This window comes from Aplysia californica, unplaced genomic scaffold, assembly GCF_000002075.1.
Source record: "Aplysia californica isolate F4 #8 unplaced genomic scaffold, AplCal3.0 scaffold00027, whole genome shotgun sequence".
Taxonomy (NCBI): Eukaryota; Metazoa; Mollusca; class Gastropoda; order Aplysiida; family Aplysiidae; genus Aplysia; species Aplysia californica.
In genome coordinates this window covers 898,398-918,366 of record NW_004797297.1, presented here as the reverse complement: position 1 = coordinate 918,366, position 19,969 = coordinate 898,398, and the positions used below count along the sequence as shown (strand labels likewise).

Genomic DNA, 19,969 nt, shown 5'->3' with positions numbered 1-19,969 from the left:
TGGTTCGCATACAACACAGGCTCACGATTGTAAGTGTGCACATATCATACCTTAGATATGTACTGGCATAGCACTCCCTGGGCACAGGTCTTCTTTTTTTAATACCAGTGGAGTCTCTGTCTCTGATCCCCCTTATTTTCTTTTCTTTTCTTTTCTTTTCTTTTCTTTTTTTTTTGCTTGGTCGGTCTGTGAGCTTGTCTGTCAGTCTGTGAGCTGTTGTGGAACTATGTTATTCGAAATTTGAAATTTTGCTCGATTTCCCTGCTGGAAAGCTTATTATCCAGTATCTCCGCCTTACTGCTAGGATCCTGTATCCCACTCAGCCTGATTTGGCCCAGACAGGCAGGGTCCAAGCTAAAACTGACAACTAACAAGACGGGGCAATCCTTCTTTACGTCATGTGTCAAGAGCAACCCCCTCCCCCACGTTTGCTTTTACATTGGTGACAGTGCTAGGCTACTGCTCGTTTCGGACAGAATATCTAGTCTAGTGTTATTATAATATTTATGTTAGCGCTAAGAGAGAGAGAGAGAAAGAGAGAGAGAGAGAGAGAGAGAGAGAGAGAGAGAGAGAGAGAGAGATCACTTGATCGATCATAAGTAGATATATAGATGTTGTTGTGCACCTAGCCAAAAGTATACAGTCCTGCAGTTCGGAAAGAAGAAGTGGCCGAATTTTTTCTTTAAAATGCTGTCTTGGGTTTAGTGTCTTTGTTTGTTTTTTAAATAAGTGTGTTCTTACGCCCCCATCGACAGTAAGTTCCTTTCCTTGAAGAAGCTTGCTAGTAGCTTCAAATAGTCCTAAAGCTTCTAACTACAAGCAACTTAGAAACTTGACTTTACAAGACCTTCATTAGTGTAGATCTTGTAGGTGTTTTCGTTTTTCTCAAGCCAAATATGACTGGAGACACTTTCCTTAGCAAGTACCCACTGACGTATGGGACAACATTTCCTCCAATTTCAGTGACTTGATGAGGTTAGTCACTGCTGGCTGCTCCTCTTTTTCGGGACTTAATTATGTTCTAAGAGCATAGGTGGTTCAACGTTTGAGTTATACCTGCTGGTAACAAACCTGAGAAGGAAATAGTCAATGTCGTCTTTGAAGTTCATACCAAGACTGGTCAGAGGACTTTATTTTAATGATTACTAAGCTAAAAGCAGTGCAAAAATCTTTGAGAAGGGCAAGTCTGTGACTACCTTTTCCTCTGATAGATGCAAAAAAAATTTCAACACAGTCCTGATTCCGCCAGTTGCTGAGCATAACTTAACATCACCCTTAACAGTATCCTCTACCAGAATCAAAAGGGTTTGAATTATTTGTATCTAACCTGTAATGCAAGGTAGGGTCTTTTTTTCTTCTTTTGCTGTTTCATTGCCATATTTAAAGTTGCTTCAACCAAAAAATGGTATATTTCAAGAAGGGAATGTGGAATGAAGTTGGTTTGTTACAATTATTGTAATATTGGTGATAACTTGCTTCCATTTGTACTAAAACCAATTAAGAAACTGTCAAACTTGTCTGTGAACAGAGATAAGGCCATGTGCTCAAACAGAAACATATTTACTTGACAGAGGAATGTTATCCCAACAGAAACTTTGTGACTCAGAACTTGAGCTACAAATGTTGCGAAAGAGTATCTTTCAAGGCTCAGAACACGTATTTGTGAGGAATAATGTGATCATTTAATCAACGTATTATACATGAGCTACATGTAACATCAGTAACAGGCTTACCCATGCCTCACATCTACTGGTAAACTATAGACAACATAGTTATAAATTATGGTAACCACTATAAAAAGAATTTGTTGAGTTTTTCTTCCTCTCAATGTTATGCTTTCCTCTAATTGAGCCTACAACAATGAAGAGTTCTCATACTCATAGTCATAGTATTGATGTTCTTTTTTTTCTTTTTTTTCTTCTTTTTTTTCTTCTTCTTTTTGTATTTTTTACTGTTGTTCATTCTTTGATGTTATACTACTGACATAACCTAGTTTTTGTCAACCACGAGAAAGCGTTCTACAGAGTGAACAGAAACGAGCTGTGGAAATAACTCGAAAACTACACTGTAAGAGGCCAATTTCTAGATAATATCCGTGCCTTTTACGAGAACAGCATAAGTACAGCAAGAACGAACCTCAGAGGGACTCACAGAATGGTTCGGTATAACATTTTGAGTAATACAAGGTTGTGTCCTATCACCACTACTATTTATCATATATATGGACAGAACCAGACGCCCTAAATGAATTACTCCTCGCTGACGACCTAAGCCTAGTACACAAAGATATCTCCAAAGTCTCCAACACCACACCACCAGTTTAAACGAAGAAGGTAACAACTACGACGTGAAGATCAACATCAGAGACAATGAAAGTAAGCATAAATCCAGGACCACTCAGGATACACATCAACAAAAACAGTCTCAGACAGGTCCAAGAATTTAAGTACCTCGGAAGTATATTCTCAGAGGATAGATCACTGAAAAGAGAAACTGAAACACGTGTACAAAAGACCAATAATGTTAGTTACCAGCTTTCTCCTCTATTGAAGCATCCTAACATCCCCATGAAAACAAATCTCAAAATGATCAACAGCATATTCACCCTAACACTCACCTATCAATGCCAAACATAGACCACGAACAAAACATTGGAGCAAAGAATTATAACATGTGAAATACGATGTCTTAGAAAAGCAGAAATAAGACCAGGCGAAACAAGATTAGAAACTCAGTAGTCAGAGAAATGGTGGGCACAAATACCTGGGAACTAAATGACATATAGGGTCATCAGTAAAAGTTTCGTACAAAAGAAAGCAAATGAAACCGTTTTGAATAAAGGTACAAAGACCAAAAATTGACAGTAACATGGAACATCAATCCGATCAAATCTGACGGCCACAAACAAAATTACTTGATATTTCCAGATGCCTCCCATATTGAGTAAGGCACATTTTGTCATGCTGAGTGAAAATAACAATCATGTGGTGACTCTACGCAAGGAAAGTCTCTCGCTCGTGCCCTCCATGAAGGCTTCTATGAAGACTTTAAATACTTGTAGAGGTTTTCGCACACACTTTTGTCCTTCAAATACCTTCTCAGGTGAAAATCGAGACGACTCAGGTCCGGGCTGATTTTGGCCCCCTTGTGTTCAGTCCACCGACTGACTGTACTGTTACTAAAATGGTTGCTGACCCACTGCAGATGCTATTTGATGCCATGAATTCTCATGGGGCATTTCATAATAATATGGAAATGATTAAACTTCTCTGCCTGGCTTTAGTACACGTCCAGGTCTCGGCACCATACAACATAGTCGGGAGGGCTGCAGCATTGAAGCTTTGTCTCTTAGCGAACTCCACAGGAGTCCCAAATCCTAACTTAGAGTATTCAAATGATGCACAACGTTTATAATTCTTATAATATAAAGCTATTTCTGCATCGATACAAGCATTTGAGGATAGGATACTGCAAAGATATTTAAAGCTTTCAACAAACTTAAGTGTCGTTTTGGATACTCTTATTTTAGTACGGAAGGTCTGCATATCACCAGTGACAGGTTGGAAGAGAACAACTGTCTTTGAGCAGTTCATGTCATGTATCATGCTAAGTTTTGTTTTTATCTTCAACCCACGAGATTTGAAGATTTTTCCGCCCAGTCTGCGCCTGGTATTAACGCCCGCAGGAGAGCCCTGGGAGGCTCCATACATCATTGCTGGGAAAATGATGCTGACAAGTGCTGGTGCAAACACACAGCTCTCTGCTTCACTCCATTTGTCCTACAAAAAGCTTCAGACATAATATCGTCATTGAAACTGGTAATTACAACTTGGCAATTTCACTCGAAGGACAAATCATGATCTACTACCATACCTCATGTAATATTCTTTCTAGGGATAATATATGAACTGTCATTTCTTTACCACTACCTTTGGTTTTTTACCATTATTGTGCCATACAAGGCAACGGACAAAATAAGCTAAGATTTTTACCAAAGCCTTTGTTAAAATTTCAAGACACGAGTAACAAAATTGAAATCCAAGCCCATGGTTTGACAAAACACTTCGAAATTCATTATGTCCAGCGCGTAAATTCAACTTAAACCTTTCAAATTGTCTAAATCAAACACATTAAATGTTTCCAAATCTGTTTGGACATCTCTGTTGACAGTTGTCACAATAAACAAGCATTGTAAATAGCAACTACAAAAGCTTTCTCTAAGGGAATAATGTGTAGTATTGTTTGGAGGCTAAGCAGACAACGTGATGTTAATGCAAGCTTGGTACACGTCGTCTCGTTGGCTGATCGGTGGAATTGTATTCTAGACAGGTTATTCAACGTTCTTTTGGCCATTTGTTGAACTGAAAGTATGACTAGGGGCTCTCGTAGTCAAGAGGTTACGGTGTTCCTCTCTTATTCAATAGGTCCCAGGTTCGAATCCGTACAGCGACGGAAAACTTTCTTCTCTAAAAAATATTCTCCTTTCCCCTCCTTTCCTGCTCTCTAAAAATGTCATGTTGTCTACTTTCGTCTTCACTTCCTGCCCCCCCCCCCACACCTCCTTTACGCCCCCCCCCCCCCCCCCCCCCCGGGCCCTGGGGTTTTTTCAGCGCAGCTTTTTCACAGCTACCCCCTGGCTCCTTCTAACTGCTGTCTTTCAGCCACACCCCTGATCTTATGGTAGGTAAGATCTAACAACTAGCCTTTTTGGATAAGGGCGAAAAATCTCAGAGGCCTGGTGTGGAAGTTGCGTACGTTAAAGATCCCTTGGAGGTCCAAAATCGATAAGATTAGGCTTTGGTATTCCAAACAACTGAAAATGTTAAATGTGCCCAGCACGCTCATGACCATATGCAGTTACGAGCGCCGGAAAACATTTATAAATTGAAACACTAAGGAAATTGAAACACTCTATACTATATGATGTTTCTTCGTGGATTTGTTTTCAGAGTTGACCACTAGCAAGTGATAACAGTATTTTTTTAAAGTCATTGATTGGACAATGTCTGAAGGTAATCTCACCACTACCACCAGCGCAGCACTCGAAGATCTCATCAGCTTCGAGGCTCGTCAGATTTTCGTGATTGTGTCCCTGGTGGTCGTTGGCGACGCCCTCTGCCTTCTGGGTATCGTCGCTAACATCATCAACATCACTGTGTTCGCCAAGCAAGGGTTCCACGACACCGTCAACATCAGCCTGTGCGCTCTGGCTGTCGGTGACCTCGGGGCACTGATTACTCAGCAATGGTTCAACATCTGTGTCAATCCCTGGTTCCAGGACTCGGACATTCCCTTCAACCCTCTAGAGATACAGAGCCTCACTGGCGGGTTCTCACACAGGTAGATGGTTTTAGTTTAAACAAGAGGAGGGCACACGTTCAGTGCGGGAAGAGAGAGGGGTCGCTCTGTACTTTGACAAAAGCAAAACATCAAATATACAATATGAATCTTTGGAACTTGGTAAATGAATGCAATTTAAGATTAATGTTTCTGGCGGTGGTTGACGAATGCTCTGGTGATGCCTGCTCCTTCTTTCCTACCAAATGCCAATTATCCTTAAACCTCCCCTTTCTTACTTTGTTTGTTTCTGGACTATATTTTGTCCTTCTGCTTTTGAAATCTTCACTGCCTTTGTCCCTCCGCGAAGCGCACTCCCCTAGTTATGTGTATGGATTACAACATATATAAAATACAATGTAAATTTTAGACAGAAAAACAAGCGTGATTGCGTTTCTGCTGATGGGTCAGGGGTTTGTTCCTTAGTTCATAACCCACCTAGATGAAGCGGATTTACTGTACTATGAAGGCTTGTACTAACCAAACAGAATTGCCCTTCTGCCGTCGCTTCAGCTCTTTACTTCTTGCCATCAGGTATTTCACCAAGACAACGGGATGGATCACGGCTTTCGTCACGTTTGAGCGCTGTCTCTGCGTGTCTGCGCCCCTCAAGGTCAAGGCGATCATTACCCGTCGGGTGGCTGTGGTCTTCAACGTGAGCATTTTCTTCCTCATGGCTCTCACAATGCTGCCAGTGTACCTCACGTCGTACTACGACTGGACGTTTTACCCGGCTCTCAACAAATCCCTTGTGGGCATACATTATACGATGGACAGGCAGGCCGTGCTTGGCGTATCCTTATTCATCACCGACTTTTTTGTACCTCTGACCTCTTTCGCTATTGTGATCCTCTGCACCGTTATAATCGTAGTCCAGCTCAAAAGAAAAGGGAAATGGCGGCAGATGGCTTCTGGTGCTGCCATGACGTCGTCAAAGCAGAACATATCCAGCAAAGACAAACGAGTAGTTGCCATGGTGACTGTCATTTCCGCTATCTTTATAGTCTCCTTCACGCCGATAACTGTGGTGCTCGCAGCTCGAGCAATTGAACCAGAGCTGAACATCATCGGCCGCTACGCTAACACCAACTGGACACTGGCTTCCCTGGGCCTGCTCATTGAGACTTTCAACTCAACTATCAACATCCTCGTCTATTATAGGATGAGCACCAAGTTCAAGGACACGTTTAAGCAGCGTTTCCCTTGTTGTTTCCGGGAATCGGTTGCACATGGATCTCAACAAATACATTCTGTGAACTTGAATAATCTATAATAAATAACTGAATCCTGTAGAGTTAAACTTTATTATGATTGAGATATTTGAATGTTCTCTTAAGTACTGTTACGAAAACTGCTTTGGTGAACATGAATAAACCGTGCTTGTTGAACGGTTAGACTGAAATATATGCGGAAATGCCTTACATTTTAATCAATTTGATGACTTTTTTGAAAATATAGTTGTAAATTGTCTTTATTTTATTTTCACTTTTTTGTTGTTGTTGGTTTGTTTTTGTTTTTTTTGGGGGGGGGGTTGGGGGGCGGGGTATATTAGGTATTTCATATATTATATTTAGTAATCAGAAGACTGGTTGGTTTAATTTTTTTATGTGTGCAGTATATTGTATTAACAACGATGTCATTCGAGCCACGATCGGCATTCCTTCAGTTATCCGGTCTAGAACGAAAACAGCTTGTTAAACCACTGGTCTCGAAGGAATGTTCATGGATCACCTAGAGATTGGCTCCGTCCTATTGGAAATGGGGGCTTGATCAGATGTACCACCATATTGTGTTAAAAATTGTGTTAAACACAAACCAAACCATATCTTACTTAGCTGACTTTTGGGAGAAGCTTAAATTAATTAATCCTCATTTGCTTACCAGTTTGTAGCAGGCGTTGAGCTATACATTTTGGTCAAGTGGTCCGGGAATTCCCTGCAAGAGAGTGCCAGGCAACCTTGACGGTCTACTGAACAGACATAGTGGTGTGACTTTGACTTGGGCTGCTTGTATTGTGTTTTCGCGTAAAAAAGATAACATATCTAATAATAATTATCACCGATGTTGGTGAACATGTCAAGGGAGAAATGTTGAATTTCATTAATGAAATAACTTCATGGTTGTAGCCTATGGTCCTGCGGTAGTGAAAGTAAACAAATACACGAATAGTTCTCAACCATGATATAGATCTAACGCTGTCTATGGTTCATGTTTTATATTTATGACAGCGGAACAGACAGCAGAGAACATATCAGACTTTGATTTTGTCGTTTCTGGTGTGTACGTCTCACTCGATATTTACCTTTTTAAGAACTACGAATATAATATTTATGAACTATTTCGGAAGTCTCCTTTTCAGTGTAAGTGTTTTTACGCCCCCGTCGAACCGATTCAGGTCATTTAAGAGGTGAGTTTCGAACCTGCCTGTCAGGGCCAGCCTCGTCTGAGAAGGATACAACGTCTCAGCAGAAAGACAGAGATGCTCCATAGAAATTCCCACACACGGGAGTCGAACTCAGGTCTTTTGCTTGCAACGGCGAAGCTCCTGACCGCTACACCACATATAATCCATAAACAAGGAAAATACGGGAATGCTTTCTTACTATACTAAGAAATATAATACGAACATAATACGGTAACTACAAGAATAAACAAAAATAGCCATTTGTAAACTAGAGTGAACTTCTTCTTTAATGACACTTATATAGTAGCTGTGAAATAAAGAGCGGCAAGAAATACAATCATAGTGGAATCAATGTTCTCCGCTAAATGAGAGAGAAGAGTAACGAGGATGTCATACAAATAACGCGCAAGACACCTTGAAACTCTTCTTGAAACAAGAGCGACTCTTTGGTTAAAGATTTAAAAAAACAACCCATTGATTAATGATATCCCACAGGGAGAGTATGTATAATAACATAATATAAGAACTGAGTACATCTTTGGAATGACGGAAAATGTGTAAAAATGTTAATCAATCATGTAGAAAATGAGATGATGGAAAAATTATGTTGGTACACTTCTATTCTCACATGTAAGAAAACGTACTTTGACCAAAGCGATGTGCTATAGAAAAAATTAAGTTGCAAGCACATGCACGTACATATAGAATGCAAGAGTACATACACACTCACAAACAGGCACACACCACCCAAGGACATAAACATCCCCTAATATCTCGGGGGTAGCAGTGCAACCATCGTAACTGGAATTTCAGTTTAAGGAGCACTTTCACAAAACAATCGAACAACTGAGTTGTTTTTTTATTGAGCATGCGCACCTTGCCCAATGCCTTGAAATATAATAATAATAATAATAATAATAATAATAATAATAATAATAATAATAATAATAATAATATGTCAAAAAGCGATTTTCGCCAAAACCATGAAATAGTTCATAAATATTATATTCGTACGATACTTGAGCTACTACCCCGCGATGCACAAAACACTAACACACACGCACGCACGCACACACACACACACACACACACACACACACATACACACACACACACACACTCACACACACACACACACACACACACACACTCTCTCTCTCACACACACACACACACACACACCAGTAAGAATGGATGCTCTTTGGTATCCTTCAGCTCCGCATAACTTATTGGAAAACTAGACTGCCCCACAGGTAATAAAGAGATCACTGCTGCGCGTATTATTTTTAAGGACATATCACGAAGAAAATTGATTACTTTTTTTAAGCCTTCAGTTCAGATGTCGTACCAATCAACTTCACATAATATACAAGCACAACTCTTGGCTTTGGATACGTTGATCTTGACTGTTAGAAAAGTATTCTCCCTTTGTCTTGTTTATAGACTTACAACGGCGTCTCTGGTGTTGTAAAGAGGTAAGGCGCCCCGACGTCGCACGCAGAATACATCAGTTCGAAAGAGTATTTGAACCCATAGCAATATTTGAGAAACATTACTTTTTCTCAATACGGATACTCTCTCTCTCTCTCTCTCTCTCTCTCTCTCTCTCTCTCTCTCTCTCTCTCTCTCTCTCTCTCTCTCTTTCTCTCTATCTTTTTTCTTTCTCTTTCCCTCTTTCTCTCTCTCTTTCTCTCTCTCTCTCACACTCTCTCTCTTTCTCTCTCTCTCTCTATCTCTCTCTCTCTCTTTCTCTCTCTCTCTCACACTCTCTCTCTTTCTCTCTCTCTCTCTATCTCTCTCTCTCTCTTTCTCTCTCTCTCTCTCTCTTTCTCATATCTTCGTTCTCTCCCTCTTGCTCTCTCTCTCTCTCTCTAAACCTCAAACTCTCTATCTCTCTACGCGCGCACACACACACACACACACACACACACACACACACACACACACACACACACACACACACACATAAACACAACATCCACTGACAAACATTAAAACATACAGACACAAATACACACAGAAACACAGACAGAAGATACACACACACACACACACACACACACACACACACACACACACACACACACACACACACGAAGATACACACACTCACGAAGATACACACACTCACGCACACTCACAAATACAACTGCAATCGTTAGGGCAAATCACAGAGTTGCTGTGTACACCTCAGTCTTTGTCAAAACAGCCCATGACCTTGGTGAACTCAGCCAGACCTCCGTCTATTTTCATGTCCCCTGTCGCAAGACTGGACAGGCCGGAGAAAGAGTTGATCGCTGCCTCCCGCCACACCTGACTGGTCACTGTCACCTTGATGTCCACCTTGTCAGTGGGAGGTCGGTCTGAGATTAGGACCACGGCGTTACGAGTTGTCATGGTGATACTTTCTTTCACATCCGTGAACTCGAAGTGAATGGTGGAGTTGACCACTCCGCACTCTTCAGCGTTCCATCTCACCTGCAAGTGTGTATGTTTGCATGCATGCGTGCGAGTGTACGTGTGTGTGTGTGTGTGTGTGTGTGTGTGTGTGTGTGTGTGTGTATGTGTGTGTGCGTGTGTGCGTGTATGTGTGTGTGTGTGTGCGTGCGTGTGTGTGTGTATATGTATGTATGTGTATGTGTGTGGGTGGGTGTGTGTGTGGGTGGGTGTGGGTGGGTGTACATGCGCAGTTTTGTGTATCAGGGAAAGAGAAGGCGAAAAAACGAATTATTTCAGAAAAGGTAAGTAAAACAGAAATGCTTGGAGGTAAATGCGTATACATGGTTTGGTTCATACGTTTGACTGTCGAGACATTTTAAGCAAAGCCAGAGGTAATACCATCACACACTTACAAGCGATCAGTTCACATACTGTCCTTGAATACAGTGTAAAAATCACTTTCTACTGTCCTTGCGCACACTGCACAAAAACACTTACAGACACTTCTTATGTACATGTATTACACTGCGCCACGGACTCACAAATAGTTCATTGAATGTTACAATGTGCAAACAAATATCATAGAATCTCTATGCACACTGTACAGATTACTCGTACTTACCTGGGGTCTATTGTACTAGCGTCTAAAATGCAGTCTATTCTTGCATTTCTAATTAAACATTGTCCAAAGCTCTTACCTGTAGACTTTTGAAGAGGTTCAAAAGGGGCAACTGTCTGATGTAACCAGCGCGTCTGTCTTTATTAGCGGCAAATTTCACCTGCAATAGGTTTTCAAGAGTTTTTATATGGGAGGTTCGTCGTTATAATCATTTTTCTTGGGGATAGGGAAGGATGCGTGTTGGGCTTGGGCAACAATGTAGAACAATAAATACGATGTCATCATAGATGACGTCATTTTGGAGTGTTTTCTGTCTTCCGAATCGTAATACCACCTCACCTGGGCTTATGTTACCGTGAAGTAGACTCATATTACCATTGAGCAAGTGATCAAAAGACATTAGGGAGTACAAATATATCATAAATATGATTAGTCTGACTGGCAGTCGGAAAGCATACAAATCAATAGAAAAACTGTATAAACCTCTACATTGTATTTCCAAGAAAGCTGTCAGTAAAGGGTTTGGACGTCTTGACATTCTACACGCCTGTAACAGCAAGAGACCCACCTCCCCCATCTCCTCCATGGCAGTTGTGAAGTAGTAGTTTCTTCCATTAGGACTCGTCTGTCTGTCTCCCATCGCCATCAAACTTTTGACCTTGACCTCTTTAGCCCGGGCATTACTGTTATCCACACGGATGACGTAGGAGCTGATCTGAGGAAGAATTTTATGAAGAATAAAAATTCTGTTTCGGAGAGTCTGAGGTTTAAGTTACACGGTCAAAGACCAACGTTCTTAAAAGCAGTTATTTTAGAATATGAGCTCCACGCACAACTCAAAAGAACGTATATTTTGTAGTCTTGGGTTGAAAGACTATTCTAAAAGCTATGGCACCTTTTCTCCGATCAGTTTCACCGGACAATCTCAATTTTTGGTAAATTCCCTTCTTTTATTTTACCTACTATTCTCACGTGTCTTCTTAAATTCTTGAAACCCCTCACAGTGTGAGGCCCAGCTTCAACGTGAAATATTGGTCAATATTTATTTTGACGTTGTTATTTTTTGTAATAGTCTTTTGCTGCCATCGCCCAGGTTTAGATAAATTTGGAAATACGACTGCTTCGAATCTGCCTGCAAGGACCAATCTTTACCAGGTAAAATACCTTCCAGCAGAAAGACGAAGATACTTAAAAAACTATGTTCTTCATACTGAAGCGTATCCCAAGTCTTTTTTCTACACAAGACAAAGAACGTAACTGTTTCTCTACAGACACTGAAACAAAAGGGTTTTCATTGTTTTTAACATACAAAATGAGCAGAATATGGCGCCTTTAATGCCTTACCACCAGAGCCCACTGATATTCCTCTCTGGCCAAAGCTTCCTCTGCTTGTGTTGTGACCTTGTCGATCCCTCCGCCGAAGTGGACCATCCTTTCGGCCATCTCATTCGGCGTGAGGGGCGACAGTTCTACAGGATCACCACTGAACCAGCCCATGTAAGCATTGAATACGCCCTTGACAGACCATTCCACCGTACCTGCGGAATAAGGAAAAAGGAGTTGGAGTAATAGGTTTAGGGTGACATACAGTATTTTTATAGTTCACTACTTATTTTTAGCGCTCTGGTCTTTTGAGGCGCTCCATACGCTCAGTTGGTATTATATTGAGTTGAGGAGCTGATGGCCCTGGTTCGAATCCCATACTTGGCGTTCTTGGACGCAGGTCCATTTGTGGAGTTTTCAAGGCTCTCAATCCATTTGGCACAGTCCTATCGGGATCGGACGTTAAATTCGGTCCCGCCTCTTAAAGAACCTAGCAGTGTTGACAGGGGCGTTAAACCCAAAAACCAAACACGTACTTGATCTTCTGAGTGCTCCTCAGCTTTTTCCTTGATCAAAGTTGTGACGTGCTGCAAGTATGGCCACAGACAAGCACACACACACACACATACACACACACACACACACACACACACACACACACACACACACACACACACAAACACTGACAGTGATTTAATCAAATATGACAATTCCATTAAGGAGCTCGGGAACCTTAAGGAGGGTAGAAGTGGGGGTAATTCATCATCAAGCGCTTTCATTTTCCACACGTGCATAATATACACCAAGCGCAAGAATCTACAAAAACTTGACTTCGCGTAAGGTTTTCACCAAAAGGCATTTTGGTCCCTTTAAAGTATTTAAAGTTGCCAAATATGTTGTTTTTTATTTAGCCTCCAGTTTCTGCTATCGCTACGCTCAGTATTTGGCACGTAAAGGCTTGGATTGAAATCGTAGATGTTTTACGCCCATCGACATGATTTATATCATTTAGAATTTTGAAGGAAGCTTGGACTCTGCCAGTCAGAACCATCCCAAGCTGGGAGGGATGCAACATCCCAGCAGAAAAAAGGGATACTCGATAAAAAAAAAACTTCCCACTTGGAAATCGAACTCTTGTCATCAGTGGGTGCAAGTGAAACGCCAAACTAATGCACCACATACGCCGGAATTTTTAGGCTAAGAAAAAAATTATCTTTACAAAACAAAAGACAAATTATGGGTATGGGTAAAAGCTTGTCTAGAACCGAGTGAGTGTGAGAAATATTCTTCAAGCTCTCTTAAAACCTCCTGAAATTACTGTGAAAGTCAAACAAGTGTTGTGTGAAAAAGCATACAGCAATTTTTGCATGACCAATAGAAATACAAGTAAACATAATGTACTGAAAGGTTATTGGTAAAAGATACTTGCAATAATCCTGATGAAAGTATGATCAAGTGTATTGAGCTGAGTTAAGTTAATTAATCTGGTTTGTGCATCAAAAGGAAAAAGAAAAATTATGGGAATTTGTTCTTACGGTAAAGGTCATACAGATAATAGCATATCGTCGGCCAGCCCTGTTGAACTACACCCAAAATATTTCTTTTCAGGGCAGTTACTTAATCTGTAGTACTGATTGCGTGTGCTAAGGAAATACTTTGCTAAAATTCAAATTCTATCAATGTGTTGAAAAAAAAGAAGAAAATACGTAATATAGGCCCAAATACAATTGTATAAAGAATGAGAGGTTGTTTTTTCTTCTTTTTTTTTGCTTTCCAAGAAACAATGTTGCTTTCTGGATTCAGTACATCTGAACATCTTACCCACGATATGCCGCCTACGTACATTTTGTCTATTGGCGCGAGTGTACTTACCATAAAACTCAAACAAGTACGGGTGTGTGGCAAGGTGTTCGGGGAGGTGGACCACGGCTGCGACCTCATCCGGCATAAGACCCTTGTTCATGTAGCGCAGAGTCTGGTCGTGGACGTACTGTGGACAACAAGTGGTGGAGGTAATAATAGAAAATAGAACAAGAAATAAATATATGAGACATCATGGTGAAATCAACCGCTCGTCAAAAGAATTAAATTGAAGCAACTGGCATTTTCCCACCTGTTTAGCAAATTTTATTAAAATTGTATGTCCATTTAAAAACACATTACTATATGTATTTTACTGGGAAAATGTTGATTTATAGCACACAAAATGCACATTTACAGTTTCCAAGGGCTCTCAAGCTTTTGAAGTCCCCAATCTTTGACGCCATTTTCTCACTAATTTTACTTCTGAAACCAGGCGACTCAAAAATCATTCAATCACAAATATATCGACTTCTATTCAAGATAGACTAGTATATCTTTTTATCAAAAACTTCAATGTGATACCGGTAACTCCATGTGCCCAAAAATTGATGAGTGCCTGATTACACTACGCCGTGACACATATTATGTTTGTGGATAACAGAGGAAGGAAATAACAGAAAAAGAAAGAAATGTGTCGGTGGACAACAGAGCGTGGAAATAAAAATACAAAACTGAAGAAGAAAGAAATCAGTTTTATGAAACAATGATAGATTCCACTTTATTGATCCCCTTAGGAGATTTGTTTTACAATGGCGTACATAAATACACAAATACATTAATACATATTAGAGACGGGCTACCCAAATTTGCCCGTCTGAGTCACAAACCCGCAGCGAAAAGATAAAAGTACTCTATAAAATAAGTCTTGGGTCAAACTCGGGTCTCTGACGAGCAATAATCAAGAGTCTAACAATTAAACCACAGAAGCTGTCTTTAAAAAGCCAATTCAGAAACTGACCTGTATAGCGTCTCTGTATCCTGTCAACAACTCACGGATGACCTCCTGACCCACAATCGGCCGGGTGTGGCTGGGAACCAAGAACTCTGGCTTCAGACTAACCATGCGATCCAGAGAGGATGACCAGTGTAGCAAATCCCTGGTCGGGGTGCCCCGGATTGAGTACAAGTTTGGGAACGCCTGGCAACACGGAATATTGGTTTGTCAGAAGAGACATTCCATTCTATTCTGTAGTTTTTATTTGTCTATAAAATCTCATTCTGATGCACAGACAGTTGAACCTGTCCAAGACAACCGTCCATTGTCGAGGAGAAAATTGACCATCTTAGACATGTGGCTCTGTTCGACAGTATCATTATAATATAGGAAAAAAATCGGAGTCGGGGTGGGAATGATCGTTTGTATGGGTGATTTTCTTGAACAGGTGGTCATCAGAGCAGGTTTGACTGTACATGGTGGATCTACAAAAATGTTTGGGTCTTACCTGTGAAAGAAGGGAAAGTCTCCGAATTATGATTTACAACCACAGTCTCTGACTTCTGCTCCTATGAAGTACTCTGTGCATGGGATCTATTGTATGTGCTCAAGAAATATTTTGTCAAAATGTACATTCTAAATGTTGAAAACCCCAAGAATAAATACATAATGTAGGTACAAAGATTAAAAGATTCAAACAGTTTCTGCTCCTTCGTATAAAAATGTGCATTGTGAGCTTAGCACGTTTTAACAACTTGTGGATTGGTGACGTAAACGAGTTAATTGCTCTCGAGAAAATGAAATACTCGAATAAATATCATCAAATAGGTTTATGATTAACTACAACAACCAGATCTGAGGAGCATTTCCTGAAAGAAAAGTGACTGTCTCTTCAAAATGTAAAGAAGTATTACATTTCAAAACATTATATTATTATATTTACACTAGGGAACAGTTTGTCAGAATATTGTTGCGGGGATATGTTCCTGGCAAAAAATAACTTTATTTTACTGATAGCATAGGGACATCCGATGCTTTCATTTTACCTGATACACGTCATCAGCACACAGCAATGTTTTCTCTCCCGGCACCCAGACTCCAATCTGGTCCTCAGTCTCACCCGGGATGTGCACCAGTTTCATGTTCACACCTGTCAAGGAGTCATTAATATTTTTCTTTAATGATTCGTCCATTAGTGTATGACGAAGACCAATACACCGCAGAAGATAATAATCGTATTTCTCCAGCGAAATAAAATAATTTGAAGAATTTAAGGTTACGATTATTTGTGGTTTCTGCTGTGATCGATGAGACCAATTCTAAAAGTGAAAAGTTTGCCACAGTTTGGTTTGATCATTTAAATGCTCCACTTCCATTTGTGCATGTGCGCAGCTTGTGGGTTTCTCTCTTGGTTTTAGCATTTCTTATTCGTGGAGTCTTATATGATTTGCTGCCCACTGTGACTGCTGCTCTCCAGCTGGGTCTGTCAGGAGCAAGGATTCATTAGAATGATAGTAACTGTTCTGGAACCCCCAACCCCATCCGGGCTCTCTGTTAGCTCAGTTGTTATCATGCTGGACAATATAGCCGATGGCACTGGTTCGAATCTTAGATTGGGCTTTCTTGAACTCGGGTCGTTTTGTGGAGTTTTCAAGTCTCTCTACACAGTTGGCTTGGTCCTATCGGAAACAGACGCTAAATTCGGCGATTCTGCCACGTAAATAACTTGAAAGTGATGACAGGAGAGTTAAAACCCATATCTCCCCCATACAAATGGACAGCTGAAATTGGTCGAATCCACACCACGGCTGTCAACAGCCCTGGCTGCACCCCTCCCTTTCTCTCACAACCCGTTGACCTTGGTCAAATCGTTAAATTGAGATATTCCTACCTATAGACTTGTATTGCAAAATCAGACCGTTCTCTCTGACGTAATATCGATTCACTGAGAAGTGTACCAACTGACTCAAAGGGCAAGGAGAAATGCGAACTCGACTATAACAAAACTGGTGTTTTGCCTTTCAAAAAAATACTTTCATTTGGGCGCCCAAAGCTCGCACGCTTCGCAGCTGAGCTTTTATAGAAGCAAGGAGCGATCGCCGTGACACTGCATGTTCTAAGATAATAATAATAATAATAATAATAATAATAATAATAATAATAATAATAATAATAATAATAATAATAGATCGCATTTGTGTAGCCCAAATCCCCGCTCAGCAGCAAGCTCTGTGCGCTTCACAATCTATACTATTACCCCGGCGGACCTAAGAGCATTCTAAAACAACCTCGACTTCCTAGGAAGCATACAGTGCAAGCAGACATTTATAGGCGCTAAAACACTACCGTACTGACAAGATCTTTCGCTGTCTATGGCCGGGTAACCATTCCCACGTGGGTAAAGTGAGGAAAATTCGTGTAAAGTGCCTTTTTCAAGGATGCGACTCGAACCCCCAATCTGCAGCCTCACGATTACGAGTCCGGTAGCCTAACCACTAGGCCACCGACGCCACAGTATTATTATATTCCAAGTCTATGGTCTTGCCTCACAATACATTACAGCATTAAAGCTTATAGTAGGCCTACTATGTACTGTTATAAAACATACCAGCAATGCGAATGTCCTTCTCTACCCCGGTCATCAGCTTGGTAGGGTAGACAATCCCCATGTCCACTGATCCGAGGTCCAGGCGGAGCGACGGTCCTATGAACGCCAGCAAGGTTGTGTGATGAAGGAGGAAGAAAAGAGAATCTGAACTTACGTCGAAGATCATATTTTTCTGATGGCATTGAAGGCATGGCAGTCATAAGAATAGGAGATATGTTGCTGTCGATTTGAGTGCCGACCTGTTTGTTTGGTTGTTAGCTTTTGGATTTTGTTTATATTTTGCTAGCTGTTCATGTTGTTCTTCTGTCTTTATCGACGGAGACGAACGGCGGAAAACAAAAGGTCGAATAGAATGAGATGGTGAAGTAAGGAAAGTAGTGAAAAGGTAAATGGATCCCTGGTTAAAAGAGTAGTCGTTCGCCTGATAGACCGTTTAACAGTTTAGCTATGTAGGGAAGGGGAGAACAACAAACAGATAGGCATGAAGCGAATCAGCTGTTGTGTGTTCTATTGGGGAGTGCGTTCTGTTGGGTGGGGGGGGGGAGGGAAGTAGAGGCAATTTGTCTTTCCTCTCATTACACGTTATCTAATTGTCTCCTATATGTACAATCCTAATGTCTGTTGATTTCACTCTTTTAATCTGGCCAATTGGTCTTTTCCACCCTCCTCCAATCTCTCTCTCTCTCTCTCTCTCTCTCTCTCTCTCTCTCTCTCTCTCTCTCTCTCTCTCTCTCTCTCTCTCTCTCTCTCCCTGTCTCTCTGTCTCTGTCTCTCCCTCTCTCTCTCTCATGTATATTGTGAATTCTAAAACAATTAGAAGAACGAAAGAACAGTGCCAAGTAGTAAGAATGGCAACGATAATACATCTACAAAAAAAAGAGAATACACACATCATCCTCTATCACCCCTCCCTTTCTTCCTCACCCCAGACCCACCTATTCCAGCGTTAATTAAGTCTGGAACCAAGATGCCAAACATCCTGGCGGCACGGGTCAGGAGCATCTTGTTGGTGTAGAACTGTCTCTGTAAGTGAGTCAGCAACTCGTGGTGGGCCCAGATTTCAGGAGGTTTGCGTGGGTCCTCGATGAAAGCCTGGGGGGGGGGGGGGGGGGATAGAGAAGTTGTTGAAAATATAGACAAAAAACAAACACTGACAGTGGTTAGTGGCTTCATGCTCATAATAATGTCAAACGTATGTTGATGAAAAGTTTGTTAGGTGGATGGCTACTGGGGTGTCCTTGAGCAGGATACGATAATCTTAGGTCAAAAAAAGGACGGGCACTGCACAGTGGAGATCAGCAATGATGTGTGGATTGTCCACTTTTGTAATACTATTCAAGTCTTATTTTTTAAATTGATTTATGTATGCATGTATTTGTGTACTTATGTACACCATAGTAAAACATTTCCCAAGGAGTTCAAAAAATTGAAATAATTTTATTGCATTTACTATTATACCTACTCTGTAACGCTTGTCAAGTTCTGACGCGGTAGGAGATGAAGGGATGGGGTTCAAGGTCTCAACTCCCGTTTCCCCAGCTAGGATCTCTTTTAATAGTGAAGAGACAGATGGCGAGGATGGTTTATTCTCGTCGCACCACTTGCAGTAGTGTCTGCTGGGAGCAAGCAAAATCTTTGCACCAAAGTTATTTTTGTCACTGTAGAGAAATCGTTCTTCCCGCACAAGAAGAAAGGTGCATGAAACTGCTCTTGGCAGCACCAATTTGGTGTAAGTTAAAAATTTGATCCAAGTCTCCGCGATCCTATCTACTACATCAGTAGAGTCTACGTTAACTCATTGAGGAATGGGTATCGAAACTGCTGTCTCCCTCTATTGTGTAGCAAGTCCTGGTGCTGCACGAAGTAATTACAAATCTTTAAATCTTCTCAGATTGTGAGCATAGTGAGTTGTTAGTATTGTTTCCCTTTCTTGCAGCTTGTATGCCGTTTCATCTAGAAACAGTTGTAAATATCGATAGATGTAAACAACGGGATATCCTGCAGGTTCTAATTGACTTTCTCTAGAAATCGTAATAGTGGCTACTAAGCCTAATGTCCCCTTTGTTCACTTTCCAATTACGCACCACCTTGTCTGCAACTCACACGACGCCACTGGTTATAACCCATAGCTGAAAGAACACAGAGACTGAGATTATATTGACAAATTTTGAAAGAGTGTTTCAAAGGAAATTGGAATTCCTAAACGGACACGTAAGTGTTTTTCTCTTCTTTTTCTTTTTTTTTTACCAACTCCCACTCCCCTTTCCAATCATATCCCTCTATCCAACCAAATTGTTACGCCTTCCAAAGTGAAAGCACAAAGGTCGGGATATACCTTAGCCCATAAAATTGGAACTCCAACAACTGAACCTTGTAACGTCCACATTACAGGAACAGTGTTAGGACTAGTCGATCTGGTGTGGACAGGCCTGTCGAGAGGGG

The 19,969-nt window shown here is 41.0% G+C and overlaps 2 protein-coding genes across 4 annotated transcripts in view; one reads left to right on the top strand and one right to left on the bottom strand.

The window, feature by feature from the left end:
* Positions 1–5,002: 5,002 nt before the first annotated feature.
* Positions 5,003–6,610, top strand: LOC101863955 (N-formyl peptide receptor 2-like). Its single transcript, XM_005091290.1, has 2 exons — positions 5,003–5,340; positions 5,872–6,610. The coding sequence occupies exons 1-2, from the start codon at positions 5,003–5,005 to the stop codon at positions 6,608–6,610; spliced, it is 1,077 nt and encodes a 358-aa protein (XP_005091347.1).
* A 3,208-nt stretch (positions 6,611–9,818) lies between these two features.
* The window catches only part of LOC101851322 (putative alkyl/aryl-sulfatase YjcS), an 18,200-nt gene continuing 8,049 nt past the window's right edge, over positions 9,819–19,969 (bottom strand). For all 3 annotated transcript variants that reach the window (XM_005091226.3, XM_005091228.3, XM_005091227.3), the window contains exons 4-12: positions 18,463–18,619; positions 17,528–17,623; positions 15,966–16,069; positions 14,944–15,123; positions 13,995–14,112; positions 12,144–12,337; positions 11,368–11,514; positions 10,879–10,959; positions 9,819–10,219 (exon numbers count right to left, since the gene is read on the bottom strand). In XM_005091226.3, the coding sequence (XP_005091283.1) occupies positions 9,932–10,219; positions 10,879–10,959; positions 11,368–11,514; positions 12,144–12,337; positions 13,995–14,112; positions 14,944–15,123; positions 15,966–16,069; positions 17,528–17,623; positions 18,463–18,619 (1,365 nt within the window). In that variant the 3' untranslated portion in view covers positions 9,819–9,931. The remainder of the gene's footprint in view (positions 10,220–10,878; positions 10,960–11,367; positions 11,515–12,143; positions 12,338–13,994; positions 14,113–14,943; positions 15,124–15,965; positions 16,070–17,527; positions 17,624–18,462; positions 18,620–19,969) is intronic.

Excerpts from the sequence above, each read along its gene's own strand:
- LOC101863955 (XM_005091290.1), top strand. The coding sequence starts at position 5,003 with ATGTCTGAAGGTAATCTCACCACTACCACCAGCGCAGCACTCGAAGAT. Across the intron at positions 5,341-5,871 it reads ACTGGCGGGTTCTCACACAG|GTATTTCACCAAGACAACGG; the intron begins GTAGATGGTTTT and ends TCTTGCCATCAG.